This window comes from Pleurodeles waltl, chromosome 4_1, assembly GCF_031143425.1.
Source record: "Pleurodeles waltl isolate 20211129_DDA chromosome 4_1, aPleWal1.hap1.20221129, whole genome shotgun sequence".
In the NCBI taxonomy this organism is placed as follows: Eukaryota; Metazoa; Chordata; class Amphibia; order Caudata; family Salamandridae; genus Pleurodeles; species Pleurodeles waltl.
This window is the reverse complement of record NC_090442.1, coordinates 237,675,237-237,701,384: the sequence shown is the minus strand read 5'-3', so window position 1 is coordinate 237,701,384 and position 26,148 is coordinate 237,675,237. Positions and strand designations below refer to the sequence as shown.

General features: G+C 45.0%; 1 protein-coding gene across 3 annotated transcripts in view; it reads right to left on the bottom strand.

The window, feature by feature from the left end:
• Positions 1-9,590: 9,590 nt before the first annotated feature.
• LOC138287629 (uncharacterized) overlaps positions 9,591-26,148 on the bottom strand; it is a 148,261-nt gene continuing 131,703 nt past the window's right edge. For 2 of the 3 annotated variants that reach the window (XM_069228211.1, XM_069228212.1), the window contains exon 4: positions 9,591-11,960. In XM_069228211.1, coding sequence (XP_069084312.1) covers positions 11,794-11,960 — 167 coding nt within the window. In that variant the 3' untranslated portion in view covers positions 9,591-11,793. The remainder of the gene's footprint in view (positions 11,961-26,148) is intronic. The other variant, XM_069228213.1, reaches the window with a different exon arrangement.

The following is a 26,148-nucleotide window of genomic DNA, read 5'->3' as shown; positions in this document are numbered from 1 at the left end:
TTCACCTCCAGAAGCTGAGCTTCAACTGCGGCACCTGCTACGATTATAATTGTAAGTACTTCCTTTGAGGTTTAGTTTCTGTAAAATGAGCATCGTGGCCTACCCAACCGGAGTATTTTCTACGAGTATGTCAGTAAGCGTTACCTAGCATGTTTTATACGCCCCGTTTATATTGTATACTAAGGGTACGTGATGGGCCACGGGGTAAAAACGTCTCCAGAAACCTTGTTTTCCTTTGGCAATGCGATTTTTACTAGTGCATCTTTGTGGAGATGTCCTCGTGCTTCTGAGCATCAACAACGCACCACCGGAATCGGTGGTAAACGCAGTGGGGTCGTTTTGGAAAGCTGTCCATCATCCTGGTAAGAGGCGGGAATTCTTTTACTTACTTCGAGGGTGGACGGGACATGGCTCAGCGCGCGGAGCTTACAAGTGCTTTATGAAGGGAGAACCTTCTACTCTGTGTCTCCAGGAGAGGAAGATAGAAACCGCGCGTCACAGTCAGATACAGCTTACGCTCCAGTACATCATCAGTTCACCTCCAGGAAGGATTCTAGATCTTTTTCTGCTATGGGATCTCTGAGCGCACAGGCTTGCTTTATCTTTGCCAAGCCTAAGAGTTACGGTGGCTTGTCCTTTCCGGAAACTGAGCTTCAACTGAGGCACCTGCTACGTTTATATTTGGAAGTGCTTCCTTTGAGGTTTAGTTTCTGTAAAATGAGCATCGTGGCCTACCCAACCGGGGTATTTTCTACGAGTATGTCAGTAAGCGTTACCTAGCATGTTTTATACGCCCCGTTTATATTGTACACTAAGGGTACGTGATGGGCCACGGGGTAAACGTCTCCAGCAACCTTGTGTGGCTTTGGCAATGTGCTTGTTACTAGTGCGTCTTTGTGGAGATGTCCTCGTGCTTCTGAGCATCAACAACGCACCACCGGAATCGGCGGTAAAACGCAGTGGGGTCGTTTTGGAAAGCTGTCCATCATCCTGGTAAGAGGCGGGAATTCCTTTACCTACTTCGAGGGTGGACGGGCGTGGCTCAGCGGGCGGAGCTTACAGGTGCTTTATGAAGGGAGAAACCTTCTACTCTGTGTCTCCAGGAGAGGAAGATAGAACCCGCTCGTCACAGTCAGATACAGATTACGCTCCAGTACATCATCAGTTCACCTCCAGGAAGGATTCTAGATCTTTTCTGCTATGGGATCTCTGAGCGCACAGCCTTACTTTATCTTAGCCAAGCCCAAGAGTTAGGGTGGCTTGTCCTTTCCAGAAGCTGAGCTTCAACTGCGGCACCTGCTACGTTTATATTTGGAAGTGCTTCCTTTGAGGTTTAGTTTCTGAAAAATGAGCATCGTGGCCTACCCAACCGGAGTATTTCTACGAGTATGTCAGTAAGCGTAACCTAGCATGTTTTATATACGCCCGTTTATATTGTACACTAAGGGTACGTGATGGGTCACGGGGTAAAAACGTCTCCAGCAACCTTGTGTTCCTTTGGCAATGTGATTGATACTAGTGCGTCTTTGTGGAGATGTCCTCGTGCTTCTGAGCATTAACAACGTACCACCGGAATCGGCGGTAAAACGCATTGGGGTCGTTTTTGGAAAGCTGTCCATCATCCTGGTAAGAGGCGGGAATTCCTTTACCTACTTCGAGGGTGGACGGGCGTGGCTTACAGGTGCTTTAAAAGGGGGAACCTTCTACTCTGTGTCTCCAGGAGAGGAGGATAGAACCCGCGCGTCACAGTCAGATACAGCTTACGCTCCAGTACATCATCAGTTCACCTCCAGGAAGGATTCTAGATCTTTTCTGATATGGGATCTCTGAGCGCACAGCCTTGCTTTAGTTTCCAAAGAAACTATAAATAAATAGAAATATACATATAATCTGAAAAAATAATTATCCACATAGGCATTATGCAGTTCATAGTTGTTTGAAAAAGGTGGTTATGAAGGAAAGAGCCAACTCTTGAGTAGTTTCCTGAAAACAAGAAAGTTATCTGTGGCTCTTATAGTTGGGGGTAATGAATTCCATAGTTTGGCTGCTTGGACGGAGAAGGATGTACCACCTACGGTCTTTTTGATTGCATTTTGATCTTATGTATTTTCGGCGCTGAACCCGAAGGTTGGTTACCCGAATGTATTTTTTGGCTCAAACCATGGCCTGAGGACAGTGGAGGACCAATGGCCAATGCAGTTGTCTTTTTAATAGTCTTTGGTGTGATGGGGCTGACGCACTCACGTACTGCGCCAGTGGGATGGATTGGCTCTCGAGGATCAGAGTCAGTCTCCAATGGAGAAGGCTGTGTTGTCCTACTTCTTCCTGTGCATGCTCTTCTCCGAAGATGTCAAGGGGGGGGTTCTTCTGTTGACTTGGATGCCATTTCTAGTCTGCGTCCTCTTCGGTCCCGGACAGTCTTCTTTGATCTAAACAATTTACAGGTGTTGTAGGTCTCTTTGTTCGAGAGACAGACACAGATTACACCCCAAGTGTTGGTCAGCGTTGGGAAACTTGGAGCGACACCGAGGACGGAACCTAAACCAAGTTCATTCTATCACCCTATCATTCTTTGACTAAACTCAAAAGTAGGCCCAAAGAGGGCGTGGATTCGAACCCGACGATATAAATCGGATTGACTATAAAGTATAGAAAACGTGACCCTATACAGACGTTAAAAAAAAGGTACAATAAAGTTCAGAACATACTGAACTGAGATTCACTAGAGCGAGAGGAAACATGCCCGAACTCGATGGCGGAAATAAAACAATCTAACAAAGAATGCAATGCCCATGCGCAGTATCGCAGAGAGGAAAAGTCACTCAATCTTGTGACTCGAAAATATTCTTCAAAGATCAACAACTTCTAACACTCTGAGCCCAACACTAAATGGCAGACTTATGTAAAGCATGTGTATCTACAGCTACACACGCCATCGAACATAATGAAACATAACTTAGTCTAACATATCTTTGAACATACTTTACTTCTTTGTGACCAGTGCTTAATCTGTAAAAGAATAAGTGCCAGAGCCCAAAGTTCTGTTCTTGAGGTGCAATTAAAAACCCGTTGAGCCAAATACCAAAGCTGTGTAGTCTTGAATTCACCTCAGACCTCTTTAATCCACTATCAGATACCGCGCTCCTTTATCTCACTCCTGCTGGTCCCTGATTTTCCCTGTGATAGATAGGTATCTTGGGAGGTCTTTTGTACTTCTCTCAAGTCTATTGAATGGTCCACACTCTGTATTGTTTGAAAAGACTGTTTATTTTATTTTTTCAATGAAGTTTATAGAGCCTTTTATTCTGATGAGTTATTTGTATATCTCTTGTTTTCTTCCCTTGGGGACTGTTTCTCTAATTGTTCCATAGGACGTCAAGGACTCTTCTGGGATTTCGACTGCCACGTGGGCAGCAACAGAAGGGGAGAAGAAGAGAACAAGAAGCCTCTATCAGGTAAGAGTTTTACTTTATTTTCTTTTTTTAATCTTTCTGTGGTTTTATTAGGTTTTATTTCTTTTAGTTGTGCTTGTAGATTGGGGTGTGTTAGAGATAAAAGGGGGAAGGAACCAGAAGTGGGGAGAAAAAAAAAAAATCCTTTTCTTTGTGCTCACACACAAATGGAATGAGTGCTGCCCAAGAAACTGGTGCTTTGTTATTTCTAGGAATACAGTGCTTCCTTTTTTTTTTTTTTTAAATTATACTCTGTATCTTGAAGAGGATATTTTAATACAGATTCAGTGCCCAAAATAAAATGGTGTCCAGTTTTAGCAGGCAATGTCTTTCCCTCTTAGTCCCCCATGGTCTGAAGCCCCATAGTGCCAAGCCTCTGCCCCAATCCCTCCTGACCAACTCAGACAGCTGACCGCATAAGCAGTCACATACATGAACGAGCTTCTCAAAATGAGCTTCTCCACTTTCCCCGTCCTCTTCTGCTGGATCTTAACTCTCGTTCTGCTTCGCAACCTCGGCTCCCTGTCTGAAGTCCCTCTTCCGTCGTTCTGTCTCTCCGCCTTCAGATTTCCTGTCTTCGCCCTCCCACTTTTCTGTCTTCGTCTCTCCCGTTCAGTGCTCCTTCCACGCTTTCTTCCTTTACGGGGCTTGTTCATGATGTAAGCACATCCTGTCGTGCTTACATCTAACAGGTTCTTGAGTCCCCCTGGGGAACTTGTTCACCACCCCGTGTGGTGCCTTTTCCTAGTTCCTGTTATACTCGCTCTCCCCCAAGAGTGGCTGCTGTACCCGCAAGTCCACAGGATATCAGTATAAATAATCTCCATTAGTTAACAAGGATCCTGGAGTATGTTTGACCTGAAACAAAGGGTTGGAGGGATAAGAGCCACTGGAAAACCCTTGCATTCAAATCCTTATGTTTAGCCAAGCAAGTTAAAGGGGCATGATCTGTAAGGAGCAAAAATGGTCGCCCTAATGAGTAGCATTGTAGGGCCTCAACAGACCATTTGATAGCCAAACATTCTTTCTCCAAGGTGGGATAGTTCTTTTCCCTAGGTAATAACTTCCTGCTAATGTATACAATAGGATGTGGTTGTCCTCCATCGTCTTCCTGGGAAAGAACAGCCTCTAAACTCTGATCTGATGAGTCTGTTTGTAAAGAAAATTGTTTATTAAAGTTGGGACACCATAACACAGGTTCAGTAGTGAGGAGTGTTTTGAGTGTCAGATACCTTTGATACTGGGCATCGGTCAAGTGGGTTATCTTGTTGGGTCAAGCTTTTCCCAGAAGGGTGGTTAGGGGGATTGCGATGGTGGAAAAATGAGGACTAAACCACCTATAAGAGCCTACCATCCCCAAGAAGGCTCAGATGTCTCTCTTACTTTTAGGTATGGGGATCTGTTTGATGGCGTCGACCTTGTTGATTTGAGGTTTAATGTCCCACCCTCAATGGTATAACCAAGGTAATTAATAAAAGTCTATGTTAAGTTACACTTTTCAGCATTAACCCTGCCTCTTGTAGGGCTTGCAGAACTCTTGATAATTGCTCCACGTTGTTCCCAGGTAGGACTATATATAACTATTTCATCCAGATACACTGCAGCGTATTCTTAGTGCGGTCTTAAAATTACATTTATTAGTCTTTGAAACGTAGTAGGAGGGGCTCCGTGTAAACCAAAAAGCAATATAGTGAATTGGTAAAGCCCGGAAGGTGTAGAGAAGGCTGTCATCTCTTTATCCGAGGGGTTTAGAGGAATTTGCCAGTACCCTTTTGCCAGATCTAAGGTAGTTAAAAAAAACAGGCTTGGCCGAGGTGTTTGATTAATTCCTTGACCTGGGGCATAGGGTAAGTATCAAATTGTGACATGGAATAAAGCTGGCAAAAGTCAATACAAAATCTGATACTTCCATTTGGTTTTGGTACCAAAATCACTGGGGAACACCACGGGCTTGTGGACGGCTCTTTGATACCCACCTTCAATGTTTCCTGTACCTCTTTTTCTACCAGCTGTCTTCGAGCTTCAGGAAGCCGCTAGGGTTTTTTGTCTAGAAATCTTTCCTTCGGTGGTTCTAATGTGATGCTGATTCAAATTGGTTCTACCCGGTATTTTTGAAAATATCGTCCTATTTTTTTTTTTCCACCACCAATTCTATTTGTGCTCTTTGATCTTCAGTTAACTCTACCCCATAGGATGGTTCTATTCCCTCGTTTTCTTCCTAAAGTGAAGGGGGTATACGAATATCTAAGTGTTGGGTTTTCGTAATGAATAAGGTTGTGTTGTTCTGGGGAAAGGAGTATCGTTCTCTTCCCAGTGTTTTAGTAAATTAACATGGTATATTTGGCTTTTCAATTCTATATGCTAGGTATGGTCCTTGACATTTAGCCAACAGTTTTTTCTTCGTTGTGGGCAGGAGAATCAGAACTTTGCTATCTATAGCTAGATTTTGTAGCTTCTTGCCTATATCCTATTGCCTCTTGTTTTCCCTGACTTGAGATGTGATCTTACTTCTTCCCATACTGAATGTAAGTTTTCTTTTAACTCTCTGGTGTATGTCAATATATCTTGTAATTCTTCCTCAGTCTCTTCCCATTTTTCTGCATCCATGTCTAACAGGAATCTTGGCTATCTCCCAAACAACCGTTCAAACGGACTATGTCCTGTGGAGGCCTGAACATGAGTTCTAATAGCGTACAAGACCAGAGGTAGCTTTTGTCCAAGTCCTTCCCTGTTTTGTTTATGGTCTTCTTTAACAAACTTTTGATATTCTTATTGTATCTCTCTAAGCCATCCGTTTGTAGATAATAGACAGAGGTACGCATTTGTTAGACACCTAACAACTGACATACCTCTGCCATTAACTGTGACAAAGGAGATTCCTTGGTCTGTAAGAATTTCTTTAGGGAAGCCCACTCTAGAGAAGAAAACTATCATGGCCTGTGCTATGCTTAGTCGTCATACTGGTCAGGGAGATGGCTTCTGGGTATCTGGTACCATAATCCACCAAGACCAATATGTACTGATAACCCATAGAGTAAGCAACTAATGGACCTATAAGGTCCATTCCTACTTGGGAAAAAGGTGTATTGATTGTTGGTAATGGGTAAAGTGGGGTCTGTGGCTCATTGCTAGGTTTAACTAATTGACACTTGGGACATGCTCGTCAGTGTCTCCCGATGTCCCCGTATACTCCTGGCTAAAAGGACTGGCGTAGTAGATATTTTTCGGTCTTGACTCTACCAAAGTGGCATCCTCCTACCTGTCCATGGGCTAAATGCAGTACCTGTTCTTTATATTCTAAAGGAACAATTAGCTGGGTTTTTTGGGATCCCAGAGTTTGGACACATCTATATAACAACCTGTTCTTTAACAGAAAATAGGGACCCACCTGGTCTGTGGGCGTAACAACTGCTGTAGTCCAAGTGTTTTTTAGGGTGGGGTCATCTCTCTGGCATACCCTGAACTCTCCTGAACTGGACAAGACCTTTTTTTCTCCTAGAACTATCTCTGCATCTCTACTCGTTGTACTCAACTGATAGGACCCTTTTTGATTCTGTTTCTGACTTTTGGTTAATGCTTCCTTATTACTATTATTGTCCAATGTCCTACTGTGAGAAAGGTGCCTCTTTTAACCATGTCTTCATGGGATTTTGTGTTTTGATACTATCCAGTAGGGATTGGAAAGCGGAGTAGTCTGTACCTATAATAATGTCCTCTACTAAGTCGGAATCCATCCCACCTTGATTTTCTCTTCCCATCCTCTCCAATTAATTGAGTTCTCTGCCAGCGGATATCTCTTACTGTCCCCAAGTACACGTTATGAAGACAGTCTCTTCCCGTAACCATTGTTCCCCAGTAACCAGTTTTCCATTAACCACGCTTGGGCTACAACTGGAATCTACGAGGGCATATGGTTTCTAGTTAGGCTGGTCATGTATATAGGGTTGTCCCTCCAGCCCACAAAACCCTCCCTCTAGCCAGACCGATCTCCATTGGTTCAGCAGGTGGGGGCAATTTCTTGCTATGTGGCCCCACTCTGCACAATTGTAACATTGAGGGGTTGGAAAGTGGTTCCCTAATTCCCTAAGAGGTAATCGTACAGCTGGGGTTGTGTCTGGGGAAAATCCCATAGGACTCTTTAGGAGAGGTGTAGGGTTTGGCGTCTTTGTAATGGACGGTAAACATTTCCCCGGGGTCCCTCGAAAATCTGGTGCTTTGTGATATGCACATGTTAGTTAAATTGCAGAAGGAACAGCAACATTGGGGTGTTGTCTTATCCAATTTCTTGTAGTCGTGGGTAGGGTATCCAAATATTGTTCAATAGTACACTGTGGGGTTCAGCCACTTACATCCCTCATCCTGTACTCTATAGAACAGGGCTCAGGCATTTTCTGATGGATTCCATTTGGTACGACAGAAACAGACAGTAGCACTACTTATCGAGTCCTACCTGTTCCAATATTGCCTTCTTTATATCGCTATACGGGGTCACCCCTCCTGGGTTAACCGCTTGGTAGGCTGACTGTAGGGTACCCTTCAAAAATGGTGCTATATACTGTCCCCACCGCTCACATGGCCAAATGGCAGATGTGGCAACCCTCTCATAATTAGTAAAGGAGTCCAGGTCCTCTCCTTCCTGATACTTTTGCAATATTGAGCTGGGTACTGTTGGGTCTATTCTAGTTGTGGCAATTGTTTCCGTCAGTTTCTCTAATGCTGTTTCAAGACCCAACTGATTACTAGCTATTAACGAGGCTTGGTTCTTTAGCGCATTCTGCAAAGCATCTCTGTCGGACCAAGCTTCCTTAACCTGCTCTTCCCACAATAGTTGTAGGTGTCTCTGCCCCTCTGCCAATTGGGCGATCATGTCCGCTTAAGTTGGTTTTACCTCCATGACTCTTTCCTCCTAGACAGTCTCAATCCCACTTCTGACACCACTGTAATGGGACGGTGAGTATCTTGGTAGGTCTTTTGTACTTCTCGCACGTCTATTGAATGGTCCACACTCTGTATTGTTTGAACAGAATGTTTTTTTTTTTTTTTTTTTTTTCAATAAAGAGTTTATAGAGTCTTTTATTCTGATGAGTTAATTGTATATCTCTCGTTTCCTTCCCTTGGGGACCGTTTCTCTGATTGTTCCATAGGACGTCAAGGACTCTTCTGGGTTTTCGACTCCCATGTGGCCAGCAAGAGAAGGGGAGAAAAAGAGAACAAGAAGCCAATATCAGGTAAGAGTTTTACTTTATTTTCTTCTTTTATCTCTTTCTATTCTTTTATTAGGATTTATTTCTATTTAGATTGGGGTGTGTTAGAGATAAAAGGGGAAAGGAAACAGAAGTGGGAAAAAAAAAAAAAAAAAAGAGATCCCTTTCTTTGTGCTCACACGTAAGTGGAATGAGTGCTGCCCAAGAAACTGGTGCTTTGTTATTTCTAGGAATACAGTGCTTCCTTTTTTTTATACTCTGTATTTATCTTGAAAGAGGATATTGTAATGCAGATTCAGTGCCCAAAATAAAATTTTGCCCAGTTTCAGCAGGCTGGGTCTCAGGAGAGTTTTTCCCTCTTAGCCCGTGTGGTGGAAAACCCTGTAGTGCCAAGCCTCCTCCCCAATCCCTCCTGATCAACTCAGACAGCTGGCTGCATAAGCGGTCATGTACCTGAACGGGACGTGGCTGGCTTCTCCACTTTCCCTGTCCTCTTCTGCTGGATCTTGACTCTCTCGTTCCACGACCTCGGCTCCCTGTCTGAAGCCCTTCTCTGTCGTTTGGTCTCTCTGCCTTCGGTCTTCTCCGTCTTCACCCTCTCGCTTTCCAGTCTCCGTCTCTCCTCGTTCCTTCCGTGTTTTCCTCCTTCGCGGGGCTTGTTCATGACGTAAGCATGTTCCATCGTGCTTACGTTCAACAGGTTCTCGAGAGTCCGCCGGGGGACTCGTCCACAGGCCAACGCGGTGCCTTTTCTTGGTCCCTGTTACAGTCCCATTTTTTCTATCTTTCTCTTCTTCCTTTTTTTCTGTTTGTGTGTTTTCTCTTGTTTGCTCGCAGTCAATATCTTGCAAGGAAAAATGAGTGTCTTTCCCCTGAACAGTGCCAGTGCCGCCTCCCTTCCCCAAACTGGAAAACACCACCTCGAATAAAGCACTGTTTGTGACAAGTCTTTATTACATTTTCTAAAACATAATATATTTAGAGGGTGACACCCCTGGGGTTATCAAACAGTGCCAAGCTAGCTATGTGGCAGTGAATCCTTTGAGGAAACATAAGAATAAAACAATGTTTTTTTATATATAAAACACACGCAATCGCCTGTTTAAAAATCAGTTTAATCCAGATATAAAAATGTTGCTGTAGTTTAACATCACCAACTGGGTGAATTTTAAATATAAAGTTTTAGAATTAAGAAAATAAATCGAGAACCATTATAAAATGCAGTGCACACAAGTACAAAATCTCAATACAAAAGTACCAAATGTAAACAAGATATTACTTCAAAAATAGTATGAAAATAACAGTACTTTTGTATGTTCAACAACATTAGCTAATATAGCTTATAAGTAATTACCCATCTACTTCAGTAGACACAACATGAAGTAAAAAACAACTCCGTCACAATGAATCTATACATTATGGAAAAAAATAACTATCAGTATAAAGCAGCAGTTTTATAAAAGGACATTTAAAGCAGATGTGTCCACCTTTGGTCAAAAAGGGCCAGAACCATGCTGTCTTTTCCAGAGATCAACAAAATATACATTGATGTACTAGGTATCTAGACAGAACTCACTTTCACAGCCAGGTGTTATTATGAAATTGCAGCAAGGCTTTAGCCTTCGTGGACCAATACCAGAGATCCCTTATTTTAAGGGCTGAAATGCAGGTAGAATCTGTTAAACAATAAACACTCAAACTTAAGTTTCACTACACCATAAAAACATTTCAGTCTGTTTCCTTTGTTACCCAGTGACTTAACAAAACTACATTTTTACACCACGTTAATTTAGATTTTAATGGAAACTGACATCAAGACCTTGAGGTAGCACTACTTCAACTGCCCCATTTATTCCATTTTAGGTGTGGCTTTTTCACCTGGTCTTGGATATTCCTTGACATTCTACTTAATGTAGGTTTTAATCTATAGATACAGGATTATGAATACCAGAATGCAGAAGATGAAAACTGGACAGGTGGATCTAACTATACACTATTAGTCACAACCAGTAAAGTAATGGCTTTGTGTTCCTTCAAATCAGGTACCAACAGGCACTATTAAGCTGTTTGTAATATTAATGCTTGTAAGCAGGCCCAAATGAAAGGCGCAATGTTGGAAAGTAGTAATGAAGTCTCTATCATATTAATTTTAAAAAAAGAAGAAAAAAAAGATTTGTGCCTCTTGTAAGTGTGGTTCAGTCAATGGTATGACTCCTTTTGTTGAAGATAGAGTCCAAAACACCATTTAAGCATGAAAACAACAACATTAATATAGCTCTTACAGCCACGCACTTGCACTTAGGAGGCAGCAGCTGTAAAAAGCTGTTACACAAACTCGAAGGAAGTCATTTTGAATTATTTTTAATGTATGTATTGAATGTGGCACTATTGAGATGCAAAACTAATGCAAAATCAGAAAAAAATGTTTCCATCTTGACAGACTATTTTCAGTGGCTTCCGGATTCAATATAACACTACCAGAAGGCAAAAGATTTTTATTTGGGTGAGACGAACTAGTGAGCAGAGAAAAGACTGGAAAAGCCAATTAAACCAACGCCTTATTAAACCTGGAAGGATGAAAGGCAGGTTTGGCCACTGTATTCAAACACCTTATTTGTAGGTTGAGGAAAGCACAGTCTTAAGTATTTAACCCACCGAGCAATCTTACCAAAATTAAGATTAAAAAAAAAAAAAGGTTTACCGGTTGAGTGTGCTTTTAAGTGCTACCGTTGTCAAGCCACACAATTCACAGTACATCTAATATGGCCTACTATAGACATTAGTATACAAAGTACTGCACTACCCGTCACTGTGTGGGTTGTGTATGTCATTCACTTGCACACACAAACTTAAAGCTTTTGTTAGTGCTAAAAAAATAAAATCATACTTCGATTTGAGATGTATCCTTCATGCAGCCCTGTGCTCAGTGGTTTAGGGCTTGGATTTTGGTGGACAGAACGGCCAGACCACCATTCAGTTTGTGTTAAAGAGGCGCTCCTCAATCCAAGCAGAATACAGCACACTGTACATTTGAAAAGCTTTACCAACTTCAGTGTCCAAATATTACCTATTTTCATTGGAATTTAAAAATGTGGTCTTCCCTTTTCAGAAACAAAATCCCAAGAAAAAGCGTGATTCTACTTTGTCAGGCCAATATCTACACTCTTGCTTCTTTCTTTTAAATAACGTTGCTTGAAGGCGTTGAAGGTGGCGTTGGAACAAACGGCTGGAATCTGGATAGTACTTTTCTCAGTTGTGGAAGTACTCGAATTTGAAGTTACAGATTCTGATAAATCGGTGCCTGCTAATAGAAAATAGGAAACAAATACGTAACTGTAAAGAGTTGTTACTATATTTCTGCATGATCCAGTTGGGTGTTCTGTTTGACACCCCATTTTTAAAAACAAAATCGATAATCTCTCCGTATCATCTAATAAATAAAACATTAGTTTATATTTTAATACATATCATATTCCTTATAAGTACATACATTAAAACCAATAATTCGGATTACATAAATCAGATTTACAGTTAAGCAAAGATGGCATGTTCTCCTGAGCCTGCACAAGCAAAAATTCTGTATTACACTATTTCCAGTTCTATACGCTTGAAATAATACATTTAGTAGTTATATAAAAACTTTGAAGCCGATCCCCTATGTACAGACTATTATTTGTGTTTGGCCATCCAAAGGTGCATTAAAATGCTGGTGCAGTGGAGATTGTACTGGTGGCATTGTGGATGCAGGATTCTTTTCTCTGTCTCCTTGAATCATGTTTAACGGCACTCATGGCCTGTCTCTGGTCACAGCTTCATGATGAAGCAAAGTTATGCATCATCTATCACTGCCTACCTTACAGCCCAGATATTCCACACTGCCCACCTGCTGTAACTTATAACTTCCCTTCATAAGAACCTACTCCAAGTCACTGTACACCTATCCATTGCTGCGCACTCTCATATCAGTGTTCATCCTTCCTGTCATTGTCCTGTTCTTCCATCACCGACACCGCCCCAGTCAGTGTTAATCTCTTTCCTAGCAATGCTCCTCCATCCCAGCAATATCTTCCAATAATGACATTGATCGATCACCTCGCTGCACAGTGCTCCCTTTACTGTCACTGCCCAGCTTCTAGACAGGGCACAATACTTCTTTACACTGCCCAAATCCAGCACTACAAACTTCATACGTTCTACTTTATTTATAAACTTACACACTGGGTCTTTGTAATCCCTTTGATGTGTACCTCAATTTCAGTTGAACATGGCTGTAACCCGCTTGCATCCCCATGGCTATCAAGTTCTTTAAAATTATTTGCAATCCAAGCCCTTTATTTTAAATTACAAAAAGACTTCAACTAATACATGCTTGTTTCTTTCTTCCAAAGTGTACGAAAATGCCCCTTTTGCATGATCCCTATTTTTAGATAGATCGTAGTGCTGTTTTTTGGACTGTTCCCACTGGGACACTGCTGTGCACTGCCCAGTTCATGTCCTCTGACCCGTGAAACATGCTGAACTGACTAAATCCCTCACAGGTACATTTGACATAATGTGTACCCAGGGCTTGTACATCAACGGACAGCAGTGAGTGTGGCACTTGTTATGCCACCCCCTAACGTGTCTCTAGGCTTGCCACTGTACATTATTCCACCATCTACTAGTTGAGTCCGGAAATGCTGTTTTCTAGTCTTTTTATGTTTTTCTCTTAGGCGCCATCAGCCACCATTTGGTGCCACGTCAGTCCCTCTTTGTGACATCATACGCCACCCTAGATGTTCCTGTGTGTGGTTGCCATCTTCAGATTCTTTTTTCTTACTTCCTTTTCTACACCTTTTCTTTTTCTTCCGTATTATTATTATTTTTATATAGGTATTTTTTTCCTCCCACCTTTTTGCTTCTTATCCCATGTAAGGAAATGCCTCCTTGGCATGGTTAACCCCTGACTTTTTGCCTTTGCTGATGCCAAGTTATGATTTGAAAGTGTGCTGGGACCCTGCAAACCAGGCCCCAGCACCAGTTTTCTTTCACTAAACTGTACCTTTGTCTCCACAATTGGCACAACCCTGGCACTCTGATAAGTCCCTTGTAACTGGTACCCCTGGTACCAAGGGCCCTGATGCCAGAGAAGGTCTCTAAGGGCTGCAGCATGTCTTATGCCACCCTGGGGACCCCTCACTCAGCACATACACACTGCTTGCCAGCTTGTGTGTGCTGGTGGGGAGAAAATGACTAAGTCGACCAGGCACTCCCCTCAGAGTGCCATGCCAACATCACACTGCCTTTGGCATAGATAGGTCACCCCTCTAGCAGGCCTTACAGCGCTAAGGCAGGGTGCACTATACCACAGGTGACGGCATATGTGCATGAGCACTATGCCCCTACAGTGTCTAAGCAAAACCTTAGACATTGTGAGTGCAGGGTAGCCATAAGAGTATGTGCTCTGGGAGTCTGTCAAACACGAACTCCACAGCACCATAATGGCTACACTGAAAACTGGGAAGTATCAAACTTCTCAGCTCAATAAATGCACACTGATGGCAGTGTGCACTTTATTGTAAAATACACCCAGAGGCCATCTTAAAGATGCCCCCTGAAAACATACCCGACTTCCTGTGTGGGCTGACTAGTTTTTGCCAGCCTGCCACACACCAGAAATATTGCTGGCCACATGGGGAGAGTGCCTTTGTCACTCTGTGGCCAGGAACAAAGCCTATACTGGGTGGAGGTGCTTCTCACCTCCGCCTGCAGGAACTGTAACTGCTCACCCCCTTTGTTACAGCGCCACAGGGCATCCCAGCTAGTGGAGATGCCCGCCCCTCCGGCCACTGCCCCCACTTTTGGCGGCAAGGCTGGAGGAGATAATGAGAAAAACAAGGAGGAGTCAGCCCCCAGTCAGGACAGCCCCTAAGGTGTCCTGAGCTGAGGTGACTCTTACTTTTAGAAATCCTCCATCTTGTAGAAGGAGGATTCCCCCAAAAGGATTAGGGATGTGCCCCCCTCCCCACCCTCAAGGACAGTAGCCATTAACTACTGCCTTCCCAGACCTAAACACACCCCTAAATTGAGTATTTAGGGGCTCCCAGAACCGAGGAAGATAGATTCCTGCAACCTAAAGAAGAAGGACTGCTGACCTGAACCCCTGCAGTGAAGACGGAGACGACAACTGATTTGGCCCCATCCCCACAGGCCTGTCTCCCTACTTCGAAGAAAACTGCAACAGCGACGCATCCAACAAGGTCCAGCGACCTCTGAAGCCTCAGAGGACTACCCTGCATCTAAAGGACCAAGAAGCTCCCGAGAACAGTGGCCCTGTTCAAGAAACTGCAACTTTCTGCAACAAAGAAACAACTTTAAAGACCCCACGTTTCCTACCGGAAGCGTGAGACTTTCCACTCTGCACCCGACGCCCCGGCTCGACTTGCGGAAAGCTAACACTACAGGAAGGACTCCCCGGCGACTGTGAGCCCGTGAGTAGTCAGAGTTGACCCCCCTGAGCCCCCACTGCGACACCTGCAGAGGAAATCCAGAGGTCCCACTGACCGCAACTGCCTGTAACAAGGAACCCGACGCCTGGAACCAGCACTGAACCCGCAGCCCCCTAGGACCTGAAGGAGCGGAGCGACCCCCAGGCGACCCTCTGTCCAGCCCAGGTGGTGGCTACCCCGAGGAGCCCCCGTGCCTGCCTGCATCGTTGAAGAGACCCCTGGGTCTCCCCATTGATTCCTATCTGAAACCCGAAGCCTGTTTGCACTCTGCACCCGGCCGCCCCTGTGCCGCTGAGGGTGTACTTTCTGTGCCTGCTTGTATCCCCCCCCGGTGCCCTACAAAACCCCCCTGGTCTGCCCTCCGAGGACACGGGTACTTACCTGCTGGCAGACTGGTACTGGTGCACCCCTATTTCCATTGAAGCCTATATGTTTTGGGCACCACTTTGACCTGCACCTGACCGGCCCTGAGCTGCTGGTGTGGTAACTTTGGGTTTGCCTTGAACCCCCAATTGTGGCCTACCTTGGACCCAACTTTGAACCCTGTAAGTGTTTTACTTACCTGTGAATTTAACAAATACTTACCTCCCCAGGAACTGTTGATTTTTACACTGTGACCACTTTTAAAATAGCTTATTGCCATTTTTGTCAAAACTGTACATGCTATTGTGATTATTTAAAGTTCCTAGAATACCTGAGTGAAATACTCTTCATTTGAAGTATTACTTGTAAATCTTGAACCTGTGGTTCTTAAAAGAAACTAAGAAAATATATTTTTCTATATAAAAACCTATTGGCCTGGAGTAGGTCTGAGTGTGTGTTCCTCATTTATTGCCTGTGTGTGTACAACAAGTGCTTAACACTACCCTCTGATAAGCCTACTGCGCGACCACAGTATTAGAATTATCTCTTTTTGCTACTATCTTACCTCTAAGGGGAACCCTTGGACTCTGTGCACACTATTTCTTACTTTGAAATAGTATATACAGAGCCAACATCCTACATCCCATTTCTAGGGAGGTGGGTGGGTCGCACGTGAATCTAGAAAACTCTTCCAAGTTGGAAAACTACTCTTACAGGTAAGAAACCATTTCGTTTTGCAACATGGATCCTTTCCTGGACTCATGCTATGCATTGGATTACACATCAGTAGCCCCTTCATTAAGGTTGACTGGGGTGAAATGCAGACAAGTTGGCAAATAGGTTTTGATGTACTTTCTGATCCTCTTTGTGATCGACTTGTGCTTCTTTGTTCATTTGAACATCCACACAGTAGTGTTTTGCAAAAGTGTGTGAGGATGCCCATGTCACTGTTTTGCAGATTACCTCAATGGGTACATTAGCTAGAAACGCTGTTGGGGAGTCCTTCTTTCTGGTTGAGCGTGCTCTGGTTTGTGCAGGTTAAGTGTTTTCCAGCCATTGCACAGAAAGTTCAGATGGTCCTAACAATCCATCCAGCGATTGTCACCTTGGACACTGGTGATCTGAAAAGTTGGTTTCCCTTTGCAATTTTCTTAGTTTCTTGCTAATAGTACAGTGAAGCCCTTGAAATTTCCAGAGTGTGTAGGGCTTTTTCAGCTTGTGCCTTTGGGTCCTGAAAGAAAGCTGGTAATAGTATGCTTTGACTGGCATGGAGCTGTGTTACTACGTTTGGTAGGAAGTGTGGACTGGTTCTAAGAACCACCTTGTCCTTGTGGATTTGCAGGTACAGTTCTTGAACTGTCAGTGCTTGTAACTTGCTGACTGCGTAGCGAGGTGATATTAGAAAGGCTGCTGAGAGTGATCGGATTTGTGCAGGACGTCAAATGGTTCTATGATTATTTGTGTTAAAATTGTGTTCAGATTCCGTAACTGTGTTGGGACAGATGTTGGTGGTGCCACCCTTTATCTCTTTACTGCTGTGGAAGAAAACAAGCTGCTTCCTGATGTGCCCCTAGTGTAGGCCACTACTGCTGCTAAATATGCCTTCAGTGCTGCATATGTGAGACCACTGCCCTGCAGATGGGTAAGATATATTAACACCGAATCCTGATGTGTTCTTGAGTCCATTCTATTGATGCTTGTACACCAATGAATGTGTATTTTCCATTTGTATGTGTAACATTTTTATGTGCTTGGTTTCCTTGCTACCCACAGGATTTCCATCATCTATTGAGGGAGCTGTAGGCAACTGAAATCTAAGTATACAGGAGCCAGGATGAGTGGCCGGCTCTGAGTAATGCACCTCTCAATGTTGTTTTGTCAGAAGGTCCTTTACTGGTTTCAATGTGATAATTTGTCCCATGGGCATTTCCTGTAGGTCTATCACATCTGTCTTGCCCGTTGGGAAGATATGAGGAAGATTTTGGTCCTCAATTGTCTGGCTTTCTCCAACACCCTGGGTATCAGGGGAATTTGAAGAAAAGTGTATACAAATTTCCCTGACCAATTTATTGACAAAGCCTTTCCTTCAGACTGGGGGTTAGGATACCTGGAGGCAAGATGTTGGTATTTTGCATTTGCTGCTGTGGTGAACAAGTCTATGGGCCCCAAATGTTGAAAATCCTTTGAATGACTTCTTGTTTTATCTCCCACTCGTGTGAGATTGTTTCCTGTCTGCCTCTTTACTGAGTTCGCCCGGTAGGTGAACTGCATGTAGAGATATTTGCTGTTGTATCACCCAGTGCCAGATGTCGTGGGCTAGCTTTGACAGAGTGAATGATTTTGTTCCCCCTTGTTTGTTGAGGTAGAAAGTTGTGGTTGTAGTGTGCCTGGAATGCCCTTACCGCTAAGAACACGGTTTTCATCTTTAGGTAACTGATGGGTTTCATTGTATCTGTGACGTCCAATAGGCCACGGACTTTCAGGGGACCTGTATGAGTTCCCCAACCTTTGTGGGATGCATTTGTTTTTATGGTCACAGTTGGAGCTACTGTCTTAAATGGCCTCCCTATATTTGTTTGTTGGGTTCCACCACTGCATCTCTCTGTACCCTTGCTGTGACAACCACTTGATTCTCCCAACTCCCTGTGGTGTGTGACTATTTGTTACAGATCCATTCCTGAATGGGAGGCATAAGCAGTCTTGTGTGTGGGATCAATGGGATTCATGATGCCATCGTGCCCATGAGTTTCATGACAGTCTTCACTGTCAGAGAATGAACCTTCTGGTAAAGGCAAGTCCGTTTCTCGATGGCCTTCATTCTCTTCTGAACCGGGTATGCTCTTGGAGTTTTGTGTGGCTCCTAGAAACAATTTCACTTATTCTGGGTGTGGCAATGCCTTCTTGTGGTTTATTGTAAAACCTAGGAGTTGTAGTATTGCAAGACTGTATGTCTTTTCGGCACTTCACCTGCCGGTCCATCTAGGTGGACATGGGATTTGTTGTCTTAAGTGTGCCACTGAGAGAACTTTTGTGATGACTTTTGGGGCAGATTTTATGCCGAAAGGCAGTGAAATGATAGTGTTTTTTTGTCTAGAATCAAAAAAAATATTTCTTGTGACATTGGTTCATAGGGATACGTAAGTACGTATCCTTTAGGTCTAAGGTGGCCATATAATCACCTTCTTGCAGAAGCGTTATCGCTTCTTGCAATGTTGTCATTTTCAAGTGTTGTGCTTGAATAAATTTGTTTTTAAACCTGAAGTCCAAGATAGGTTTTACGGTTAGATCTTGCTTTGGAACTAGAAAATATAGAAATCTGAATTGGTTCTAAGAACCTCTCTATCTTTATATACCTGTAAGAACAGCTCTTCCAAGTTAAAAACGTGTATTTCACTAACTCCGAGAGATAATGGCTACAATGAAGGCTACCTTCTAGGATAACAACTTAAAAGGACAAAGTGAGGTCGTTCGGGAGGGGAGGGGGGAGGGAAGCAGGGGGGTCTTTTCTTGTGAGGATAATGCTAAGTTTTCAGACCAGAGCAGGGGTGGCTGGTAGAGTAATTCTTTTGAGGCCTTCCATGAATAGTATAAGGACTGCAATTCTAAATAGTGAAATATGCTGCCTATTTTGCAAATAGGCAGCTACAGCAGCCAAATGTGAACAAATAGAGGTATATGTAAGTCCTTACTTCTGCAGGTGAAGAAGGTAACATATAATGTGAAGCATAGATGTTATGAGCAGATTGATGTCTTTACAAATACAACAGTGCACAAAACATTTTCCTTTGGCTGCATGGCATGCCCTAGTCCTAAGCCGTAGTGCCTCTGAGAATACACTTAAACTCTTCTGGTAGGTTAAGATAACCAAACTCTGACGCTTCGGGTGCCATATCACAATGTTGACCTGCTGAGGACAGGGATTTCAGAGTACTGTGGTTTTGTGTAAGACGATCTGGCCTGTTGGGGAGCTTCTTCATGTGGCACTAGAAAGAGTTCTAGTAGAGTGGAGTACCATGGCTGGCGTGCTCAGGTTGGTACTATCAAAATGTGTGTGAGGTCTCAGCTTCCATATCACAAACGGTTTGAGTGGGAAAGGCAGAAAAGCGTAAGCAGATTTCCTGGACCAACTCATGCATAGCGCATTGCCCAGAGACTGTAGGTGTGGCATCAAAGTTTGCACATTTTGGTTTTTCGGCGCTGGCAAACAGATCTATTCGTAGGAAACCCCAATGGTGAAAGTGCCTGTGGAGGACTTGAGGCTGGAGTTCTCACTTGTGGACTTATTGATGCGCCCTGCTGAGCAGGTCCAGTAGATAGTTGTCCACTCCAGGAATATGCTGAATAAGTAGATGGACTTTGTGATGTATTGTCCACTTCCAAATGCTTTGGGCTACAACGGACAACTGCAGTGAATATGTGCCCCTTTGCTTCTGTAAGTAAAATACTACAGATGTGTTGTCTGTGTGTATGAGGATTGTTTCATACTGAATAAGAGGGTTGAAAGCTTAGAGTGGGAGCTGGATGACCAGCAACTCCAGGTGACTGGTATAATGCACGTGTTGGGCAGGAGTCCACTGCCCCTTAAAAGTGAGATGATTGACGTGTGCTCCCCACCTCGTGAGCGATGAGTCTGTAGTGATAATCTCTTGTGGAACTAGGTCCAGGAAGGGCCAATTGTTTGTACTCAACCACTGCAAAGAGGGATGTGTGTGGTCCCTCACCAACACTAAATCCTCTAGATGACCATCACTTGATACCACTGTGCCGCCAAGCACTCTTACAATGGGTGCATGTGGAGCTTTGCCTGAGGATCTATCATTATGCTTTGCCTGACGATCTATCATTATGAAAGACACCATCATGCCAAACCAAAATCATCTGCGACGTACCCCAGGGTTCGTCCCTCAGACCGACCATCTTTAAAATCTACATTGCTCCGCTCGCTAACATCTCCCGATCTCACAACCTCAACATCATCTCAGATGCTGATGACACTAAGCTGACCCTCTCCCTCAGCAAGGACTCCGCCAAGACCAACCTCCACAAAGGAATGAAGGCCATTGCCGAATGGATGAAGAACATCTGCCTTAAACTCAATTCCGACATGACTGAGGTCCTCATCTTTGGCTCCACCCCCTCCGCATGGGATGACTCCTGGTGGCCTGCCACTCTTGGATCCGCTTCGCCTCCCACCGACCACGCACACAACCTAGGATTCATCCTGGACTCCTCACTATCCATGACCCAGCAAGTCAACGCCATCTTCTACTCCTGCTTTAACACCCTCTGCACGCACCGAAACATCTACAAATGGATTCCCACGGAAACTAGAAGAACAGTCATCGAAGCCCTTGTAAGCAGCAAACTGGACTACGACAATGCCCTTTATGCAGGAACCACGGCCAAACTCCAGAAAAGGCTGCAAAGCATCCAGAACACCTCCGCAGGCCTCATCCTGGACATCCCCTGCCACTGCCACATCACAGGCCACCTGAAAGACCTGCACTGGCTCCCCATCCACAAGAGAATCACCTTCAAACTCCTCACCCATGCTCCTAAAGCACTGCACAACACCGGACCAGAATACCTCAACAGATGGCTGTCCTTTTACACCCCAAACCGACAGCTCTGCCGACCTCACCCTCGCAACCGTCCCACGCATCCGCAGAACTAGAACACCGACGGCAGATCATTCTCACACCTCGCCACCAAGACATGGAACACTCTTCCCACCCACCTGCATCAGACCAAGGACCTCCTAACCTTCAGGAGACTTTAAGACTTCGAGCAGTAGCAGCACCCCCGCGCCTTGAGACCCTCACGGGTGAGTAGCGCGCTTTACAAATTCCTTGATTGATTGACTGTGCCGCTATGCACTAATGCAATGGGTGCATGTGGAGCTTTGATCTGAGGAGCTATCATTATGAACAACACCATCATGCTTAATAGACGTATTACATTTCTGACTGTTACCTGCTAATCTGGTTGAAAAAAAGGCAGCATGTTTTGGAAAGTTTGGACCATGGCTGGATTGGGGTAAGCCTTTCTGACAGAGGTATCTAAGCGGGCTCCAAGAACGGGCTGCATCTCTAAGGGTTGAAGATGGGATTTGGTCAAATTGATGTTGAAACCCAGACTCAGCAAGGTATCTATTGTGGTCTGGTTGAGAGACAGAGTTGCTGGGTGCTGCTCTTTATCAGTCATTCATCTAGGTAAGGGAGCACGTGGATGCCACTACTCCTGAGATAAGCTGCCACCATATCCAGACATTTGGTGCAAGACTATTAGGACAATAGTAACCTCAAAGAGTAGCAGTATGAACTGGTAATGTTGTCCACTTATCATGAATTTGATATTTTGTCTATGCGCTGGGTGGATGGGTATGTGGGAGTAGGTGTCATTCAGATCCTGAGCTATCATGAAGTTGCCTTTCTGCCATAGTGGTATAACGCCCTGTCGAGTCACAATGTTGAAGTGCTCTGACAAATGGTATTTGTTGAGGGGCCTGATAAGAAAATTAAGTGATTATACACTCCGCCAGCAGTGCTGATGTGGAACAGGCTCTATGGCCCCTTTGTCCAGGAGGGCTTGTACCTGTTCCTCAAGGAAGCGCAGATGCTCTTCTGAACAACTGCTTTGGAGGGCGAGATGTTTGGTGGTGTTTATTATGAGTTCTAGGCAATACACCCCTGTAGGAAAGTAGTGGAAAGTAGCCTCTTTCTAGCGTGGTAACCTCCACTTTTGGCCTGTTTGTCAGTGTGTTTGACTGTGTTCACTGGGATCCTGCTAACTAGGAGGAAACCAGTGACTGTGCTCTCTCCTCAAACATTTGGTGGCTGGTAACTTTTTATCCCCACAATTGGCATATTGGTGCCCCCATGTAAGTCCTAGTATTTGGTACCTAGTTATCCAGGCCACTGGGGTGCCAGTGGACACATATGTGCTGCAGCACTTATTCTGCCACCCATAGGGAGCCCGTGCAAAGAGTTCTGCAGGCCTGCCATTGCAGTCTGTGTGAACCAGGTGCATGCACCCGGTTTCACTACAGGTCACTGTTCACCCCTATGGTAGGCCCTCTCAGCCCAGAGGGCAGGGTGCAGGCACCTGCGTGCGAGGGCACCCCTGCACTAGCAGAGGTGCCCCCCGAACTCCAGCCCCATGCTCTTCTGAACAACTGCTTTAGAGGGCGAGATGTTTAGTGGTGTTTATTATGAGTTCTAGGCAATACACCCCTGTAGGAAAGTAGCCTCTTTCTAGCTTGGTAACTCCCACTTTTGGCCTGTTTGTCAGTGTTTTGGACTGTGTTCACAGGGATCCTGCTAACCAAGAGGACCCCAGTGACTGTGCTCTCGCCTCAAAAGTTTGGTGGCTGGTAAATTTTTATCCCCACAATTGGCATATTGGTGCTCCCATGCAAGTCCTAGTATTTGGTACCTAGTTATCCAGGGCACTGGGGTTCCAGGGGACCCCTATGGGCTGCAGCACTAATTCTGCCACCCATAGGGAGCACATGCAAAGAGTTCTGCAGGCCTGCCATTGCAGTTTGTGTGAACCGGGTGCACGCACCCGGTTTCACTACAGGTCACTGTAAGTCACCCCTATGGTAGGCCCTCTCAGCCCACAGGGCAGGGTGCAGGTACCTGTGTGTGAGGGCCCCATTTTAATGGACTTCTTGAGTGCTGGGACGCCATTTCATATGTGTACTGGACATAGGTCACTACCTATGTCCAGCTACATAATGGTAACTCCGAACCTGGGCATGTTTGGTATCAAACATGTCCGAATCATACCCAATACTGTTGCAAGTATTGGAAGTATGATTTCCATGCACTCTGGGGGCTCCTTAGAAAACCCCAGAATTGCTACCACCAGTCTTACAGGGTTTTCCGGGCAGCCCAGCTGCTGCCACCTCTCAGACAGGTTTCTGTCCTCCTGCTCCTTGTTTTGATCAAGCCCAGGAAGGAAGGCAGTATTTCCTTTGGGAGACGGACTTAACACCCTTCCCATTTGGAAATAGGTGTGACTGGCTTAGGAGGGATAGCCTTCCCAAGCACTGGTTTGCTTTGAAGGGCACATCTGGTGCCCACTGTGCATAAACCAGTCCACACCAGTTCAGGGACCCCCCAAGTCCCTGCTCTGGTGCGAAACTGAACAATGGAAAGCGGAGTGACCACTCTCCTGTCCATCACTACACCCAGGGGTGGTGCCCTGAGCTCCTCCAGAGGGTCCCTGGGTTCTGCCATCTTGAGTCCAAGGTTGGCAGGGAACTCTGGGAGCATCTGAGTGGCTAGGCCAGGCAGGTGACGTCAGAGGCACTCTCTGATAGGTAGTTGCCTGGTTAGGTGACCAAGCTCCCTCTTTGGGCTGTATATGGTCTCCCTCTGGGTTGGGTCCTCAGATTCAGCTTGCAAGATTCCAGTAGGACTCCTCTGCAACCTCTGCTTTGTCTTCTGGCCTCCGGAACCTACAAGCTGCAGATCCACGAGGAAGACTATTCTGCAACATTGTATCCAGAATTCCTGCCAGCTTTGCAACATTTCCCCAGCTGTGCATCCTCAGAAGACTGCAACTCTTCAGCCCGCACAACAAGAAGGAATCTCCCTTGGGGTGAAGGCATCACTCCCCTGCACCTGCAGGTACCTGCTGCAACGACGACCAGCTGCGTGGCTGTCCCCCCTCATCAAGAGTGGTGCGGGTCCTGCATCACGGGTGGTAGTCCAAAGTGGTCCCCTTGATCCTCTCTACCAGCTGTCGCAAGACAGTACCCTCATGCACTATGTCCTTTGCAGCTGCTAAGGCTTGTATGTTTCACCTCCAAGGGGAACTACAGGCAACATATAGCTCCAGCCCCCCCGCACTCCCTACTGCAATGGCTGGGCCTCTGCGTGGTCCTCCGGCGACGTATCATCAACTTCTCTGGTGCTGCTTGGGCTGCTTAAGCGACTTCTGGGTCCCCTGTCCTATGGGCCTTTTGCAACACGAAGGGTCCCCTGTGACTCCCCATCCTGGGTAGAGTCCTCCTGGACCATGTTGGACCCCGGCATCGCCTCTTTTCCTCCAATCATGAATTTGCCTTTGCCAAGGCTTGTTGGTGGAAATCCTTCACCGACCCGTGTCTGCAATCCAGCTCCCAGCATGGGACACCTTTTGCACTCCTCAGGAACTCTTCTCCATCTTCTGGGCTACAGCACTGACTTGTCTTCCTTCTTCGTCAACCAACTCCAAAAGGTACCTTTGTGTGGGTAGTACCTCCTACTCCCCCTGGACTCCACAAACACTTCTGGACTTTGTCACCTCTCTCCACAGGTCTCCATCTTCAGTAATCCATTGCGTTTTTTTTGCAGGCTGTTCTGGGTGTTTTCTGTTTCTTCTTTCCATCCTTTGGGGTGGTTTGGGGGAAATCCAGTGTTTTACACCTGCATTCCTGGTCGCTGTGGGGCACTGCATTACTTACCTGTGTGGTTTCCTAGTACTCCCAGCTCCCCTCTACACAACTTACTTACCTAGGTGGGGGCCCCTGTGTTCGCATTCTACTTTCTTAGTATATGGTTTGGGCTCCCCGTAGGGCCAATAGTGCTTATTGCTATTTTACTCTGTTTTTAAACGTTTTATGCTTCTTACTGTTTTGTGTGTGTGTACACACACCTATATATGGAAAATGTCACTTACCCAGTGTACATCTGTTCGTGGCATGAGACGCTGCAGATTCACATGCTTTGCACATCCCGCCATCTAGTGTTGGGCTCGGAGTGTTACAAGTTGTTTTTCTTCGAAGAAGTCTTTTCGAGTCACGGGACCGAGTGACTCCTCCCTTTCGGCTCTATTGCGCATGGGCATAGACTCCATCTTAGATTGTTTTCCCCCGCCTAGGGTGAGGAAGGAGTGGTAGAATGAGGATCCTAAAGCTGTCCATGCAATGGAGTAGATATGAATGTACATAGTTTGTGGTAAATATTTACATTATATACAATTTAAATGCAACTAAAACGGCTACAGACTCCCGGGGAGGTGGGAGGGCGCATGTGAATCTGCAGCGCAACATACCACAAACAGATGTATACTGGGTAAGTGACATTTTCCGTTCAATGGCATGTGTAGCTGCAGATACATGTTGTGCATAGACTACAAAGCAGTAATCCTCCTGAAAGCGGTGGTCAGCCTGTAGGAGTTGAAGTTGTTTGAAATAATGTTCTTAATACAGCCTGTCCTACTGTGGCTTGTTGTGTTGCTAACACATCTACACAGTAATGTTGAGTAAAGGTGTGAGGTGTAGACCAGGTGGCTGCCTTACAAATCTCTGTCATTGGTATATTACCTAGAAAGGCCATTGTTGCTCCTTTCTTTCTAGTGGAGTGTGCCCTTGGAGTAATGGGTAATTCTCTTTTAGCTTTAAGGTAACAGGTCTGAATGCATTTGACTATCCATCTGGCTATGCCCTGTTTGGATATAGGGTTACCAGCATGGGTTTTTTGGAAAGCAACGAACAATTGTTTAGTTTTACGAAATGCTTTTGTTCTGTCTATGTAATACATTAGCGCTCTTTTTATGTCTAATGTATGCAATGCCCTTTCTGCTACGGAGTCTGGTTGCGGAAAGAAGACTGGGAGTTCCACAGTTTGGTTTAGATGAAACGTGATATGT